Source organism: Sinocyclocheilus anshuiensis, unplaced genomic scaffold (assembly GCF_001515605.1).
Source record: "Sinocyclocheilus anshuiensis isolate Anshui unplaced genomic scaffold, SAMN03320099.WGS_v1.1 scaffold166, whole genome shotgun sequence".
Taxonomy (NCBI): domain Eukaryota; kingdom Metazoa; phylum Chordata; class Actinopteri; order Cypriniformes; family Cyprinidae; genus Sinocyclocheilus; species Sinocyclocheilus anshuiensis.
In genome coordinates, this window is record NW_015546050.1 from 265,646 (window position 1) to 270,575 (window position 4,930).

At 38.9% G+C, this 4,930-nt stretch overlaps 1 protein-coding gene across 5 annotated transcripts in view; it reads right to left on the reverse strand.

Moving 5' to 3' along the window:
- The window catches only part of nvl (nuclear VCP like), a 17,491-nt gene extending 14,459 nt beyond the window's left edge, over positions 1-3,032 (reverse strand). For 2 of the 5 annotated variants that reach the window (XR_001635422.1, XR_001635421.1), the window contains exons 1-7: positions 2,780-3,032; positions 1,807-1,877; positions 1,676-1,728; positions 1,514-1,601; positions 1,375-1,429; positions 1,123-1,278; positions 195-318 (exon numbers count right to left, since the gene is read on the reverse strand). Coding sequence is in view for 2 of the 5 variants with exons in the window: in XM_016500319.1 (XP_016355805.1) it covers positions 195-318; positions 1,123-1,278; positions 1,375-1,429; positions 1,514-1,601; positions 1,676-1,728; positions 1,807-1,877; positions 2,780-2,836 (604 nt within the window). In the remaining 3 variants the exon portion in view is untranslated. The remainder of the gene's footprint in view (positions 1-194; positions 319-1,122; positions 1,279-1,374; positions 1,430-1,513; positions 1,602-1,675; positions 1,729-1,806; positions 1,878-2,779) is intronic. The other 3 variants (XR_001635423.1, XM_016500320.1, XM_016500319.1) reach the window with 3 other exon arrangements.
- Positions 3,033-4,930: the final 1,898 nt, after the last annotated feature.

Consider the following 4,930-nt stretch of genomic DNA (forward strand, 5'->3'; position numbering starts at 1 on the left):
TATATATTATATGACATTATATTATAGGCAATTATATTATTATTATTTTCTTTTTAAATGACAAAATTGCTTTTTGCACTGCATTATCTTAATGGTCCTAAAAAGGTTTCTGTCCACTGTGACAGACGCGCACATGCGGAGATTCCCGCTTTGATGACTATAGCAGATGTCACGTGTGTGAGAGTTTCACTGACTCTTTTTAGCCTGTACTCCGGCAGTGATTTCTGCCTCCACGTCGTGCTTGTTCTTCTTCGCTCTCTTCAGTTTTCCGCTCTTTGACGTCTTCTCCTTCTCCAGCTTTGATGAATCTCTCTGCTTCTGAAAACACATTCTGAGGTGAGATCCGCGAGACGCAAAAGGAAACGCACCCCATGCTGCATTTTGGTCTTTTTTAACGTGCATGGACATATCAATTCTGGAAATGCTATGGACAGTATTAATAAAGGACGGTGATACAATTGCATACATAATAAATGAAATCGGACTCTCTTTTGGAATTGTTTTTTCCCTCCAAACACATCTACAGAAGTTCATCCGTCTTCCGTGGGATAAAGTAGCTACATTTCGTTTGATCAAACAGCCGATAAAAACATCACAATAATCCACGCCACTGCAGTTAAGATCTTGTGAAGACAAAAGCTGCATGTTTGTAAAAAAAGACGTTTTTAACTCAAATACGAGTCCATAATAACGCTTCCTCCAGTGAAACAGTGTTCTGGTGTGAATCAGGAGAGAAATCTGCACAGATCAAGCAGCGTTTAAACAGCTCTAAACAAATATGTGGCTGGATTCTGATGTGAGAGACAACAGCAGATGCACTTTTTCACTGCAGGAAGAGTTATTATGGACTCGTATTTGAGTTAAAAACGTCTTAATGCTGGATTTGTTTCAGCTTTTGTCTTCTCCAGATGTTAACTGATGGACTGGAGTGCTGTGGATTATTGTGATGTTTTTATCAGCTGTTTGACTCTCGTTCTGACGGCACCCATTCACTGGTGAGCGAGTTCATCCAAATCTCCAAAGCAGATGGAAAGAAATGTGGATGCGTGTCAAACATCAGCAATTACTGTGTGTTAAACGTTAACATGTCGCTCACGAAAGACCCAAACTGCTGGTGTTTACCGCCGTGCTGGAGGACTCGTCCTCACACAGATCGATGAAGATGTTCTCCTGCTCTCTGTCGGTCTTATCGATGATCCAGCCGCTCTTCTGCAGGCTCGAGCTGCACGCTGCTCTCTGATAGAGGGACGTCAGCGAGCTGTTCATGTGATTTGTATGCTGTTGAAAAAACGAAAGCATTTACCACATCTCACCTAAAGTCAGACCTGATGTTTCTGGATTTTGTAGTCAGACTGTAAAGGCAAACCCAATTACTTCATGTTCGGGAATATCGTCCTCGCTGTCGTACTCGGTGACGTGACTGTCGTCCCTGAAAACCATCAGCACAAAGCAGAGTTAGAAAGCGTTGAGTGAGTGTAAAACGGATGTAATAGATGTGACCGCCGTATCTCACCCGTCCTCTTGGTTGCGTCGCGCTCTTTTGGCCAAATGTTGGTTTTCCAGAGCAGAGACACCAGACTCATTGCAGATCACCGCATGCACTGCACACACGTCACAAGGCATTGTCAAGGTAATAGCTTCATCAACAACAAAACAGCATACAAGTGAGCCAGACCTTTCTCCACTTGAATCCTGAACGCCGTCCTGTTCCTCCGGCCGTACTCGATCCTGCTCAGATCACAAGCACATCAGTCTCAGGTCTGTTAGTCTGAGCGCGTTCTCGGTCACAGAGCGGACGAGACTCACCTGAACTGCTGCTGAAGCTCCGAGGCCATGGCAGAGATGTCCACATACGGGTCACTGTGTGCCTTCAGGTACTGAAACAGACAGAGACGGACAGTTACGGTATTGACTCCAGACCAATGGAAACCCATCACTCCAGACCATCAAAATACATCATGTGGTTTCAGCAGCATGCTCAAGTCAAGTCCGTGTTGATCTCTATATCAGAAACACATGAAGCAGTGACTGCTGCCAGTCCGATGGCATTGAAGACAAAGCAGACAAAAGATTACATTAGAAAAGTTTTAGAGAGAAAGAAGAACAGCAAAACAAGCCGGTAAAAAAAAAAACTAACTAAAATCATTAAGTAGTAACTTACATTACAATCATTAGCGATCAGATTGAGCTCTAAAACTTTGATATATGTGTGACCCTGGAGCACAAAAGCAGTCTTAAGTCGCTGGGGTATATTTGTAGCAATAGCCAACAATACATTGTATGGGTCAAAATTATACATTTCTCTTTTATGCCAAAAATCATTAGGATATTAAGTAAAGATCATGTTCCATGAAGATATTTAGTAAACGTCCTACTGTACATATATCAAAACTTAATTTTTGATTAGTAATATGCATTGCTAAGAACTTAATTTGAACAACTTTAAAGATGATTTTCTCAATATTTAGATTTTTTTGCACCCTCAGATTCCAGATTTTCTAATAGTTGTATCTCAGCCAAATATTGTCCTATCCTAACAAACCATACATCAGTGGAAAGATTATTTATTCAGCTTTCAGATTATCTATAAAACTCAATTTCGAAAAATTGACCCTTATGACTGATTTTGTGCTCCAGGGGTCACATATATCCTTACGTATTATTTATTGCACATTTTAAATTCCCTCTTTCTTCAGATTACTTACTTACTTATTAGTTATTGTGCTTTATAATGTCACTGCTATTTACACGATGGTAATAACAATAGCTTTAATTTTACCTGATGGACTCTGTGTTTGAGTCTCGGGTCTATAGTATAAGCACTGCGGTTCTTCATCACGCGTTACACACGAAGCCACGACAGAAATCCAGTTTGCATGAATGTGGACTTCAAGTGAAAAAGAAGAGAAAGATTAAAAACAAGACTCGATCTTTAGCCTCACGCTGCTGCTGCACATGTGGAAGAACCGAGCAGCCGCGGATGCGCTGCGCTGCGGCCAGACGCTCATCAGCGCCGCCTGTCGGCCGGAGACTAGCCCCCGCCCTTCACCCTGCAACTGTGTAAACACTCACAGTATTGCAACACATCTTTAAATGAACACTAAGAATTATAAATCCTTCCAAAATAATCCTGCGTAAATACAGTGGAAAAAATTGATGCAAAATAGTTTCTTTTTCGTGACCACAAAATTCACAGGTATATGAAATATTGAGCTCAAATCTTTCCAAAACGTGCTTAGCGGGTTCAATTCTATTAATTATTTTGTAAGACACTTCCTTCATTTTGTTATTGATGCAGAACTTATTTGGCAGTTTCCATACAAGAGATATTACCAAACAAAGAAGACCAACAACAAAAAAAAAATCCTGCTGCACAACAAAGAGCATTCCTCATAATCTTGTTTTAAAACATCAACATTATCAATGAACATATTTCCACAAGGATTATCCATGTTGATGTCCTCTGAAATACAGGTCTTTAAGAGTAACACCACACAAAGTCTCTTGGTTTAAACAGGTTAAATCTATGATGACATACTAACATATGGAGCGGCAATCACACACAATTATTTAGTTAGAACAGTTCAATAAGCAAAACTCTCATTCAAGTTGCTTTATTATAGGCAACAGTCTGTATCAAATGAATTAAAACTAACATTGGCATGATATTTGGATAATATGCCTACAGATGTAAACAAAAAAAACAAAAACAAGACAAAGAATTGTTTAATATTGTATCAAAGTTGTTTTGTATGTACACAACATCACTGTACAGAAAATGTTTAACACTGTATTACAGTTATTTATATTTACATGCTTACATTACTGCAGTGCAAATGTTCAAAGTTACTTATATACATGTTTACATTATTTATATTTGAACACAAATAAATCCAAATTCATCAATCCCCAACCAATGTTATCTCATCATTATTCTTTCCCCTAAGAGGCCATTCTGCTCATTTACAAGCAGGCAAGCAACTGTGTCCACCGGTAACATCCATCAGACAATTCTGTCAGTTCTGTTACTTACAGGGTCAACTCTGTTTATGAACTATTTTCACAAAAAACAATACATTTGTTGTTTAAAATCTAATAAACATTATTCATTCATTTTTGCACCCTTATAATATTTCACCAACATTTCTTTTTTTAACTGGATATTGCATATAATACATTTTCAGATGAAAAATATTTGCTCCAAGCGGACAATTCTGTGAAGACATAGGTTTTTATTTTTATTTTTAAGGTATGCATAGGTGAAATATTATCTCAGTTTCAAGTGATGGAATGTAAGGACTGTTTGTCTAATGAAACAAGAAGGATTTTTCCTGTTATGATTTATTGTTATTTCTACACATTGGCTAATTTGTCCGTAACAGAGTTGACAAACAATACCATAAAGACATCTAATGTTTTTTCATTAAAAGTAAAAAAAAAGGAAGTAACTTGTGTTTGGCAAGCACTGAATTATTAAAATTAAATATGTTTTCAATAAGATACTGAAAAAAAAATCTGTTAGTGAAAAGTTTTTTTTCTTAACTTTCTGCAATGCCAAATGTATCTCCAATTATAGAATCACCCATGTATTTATATATATATATACACACACACACACACACTCTCACACACGCTCTCGCACTCGCTCACACACACACACACACTCACACACACACTCACACGCTCTCGCACTCGCACACGCACACGCTCACACACACACACACACTCACACACACACTCACACACGCACACACTCACACACTCACACACGCTCTCGCACTCGCACACGCACACGCTCACACACACACCTGTCTGAGCCTGCAGTCTGCGCAGATTGAATCCTCCCGGACCCACAAACAGAGCTCGTCTAGATAGAGGCACTTTGACGTTCTCTGTGGAAACGAGCTCACGTCAGGATCAGAAAACAAAA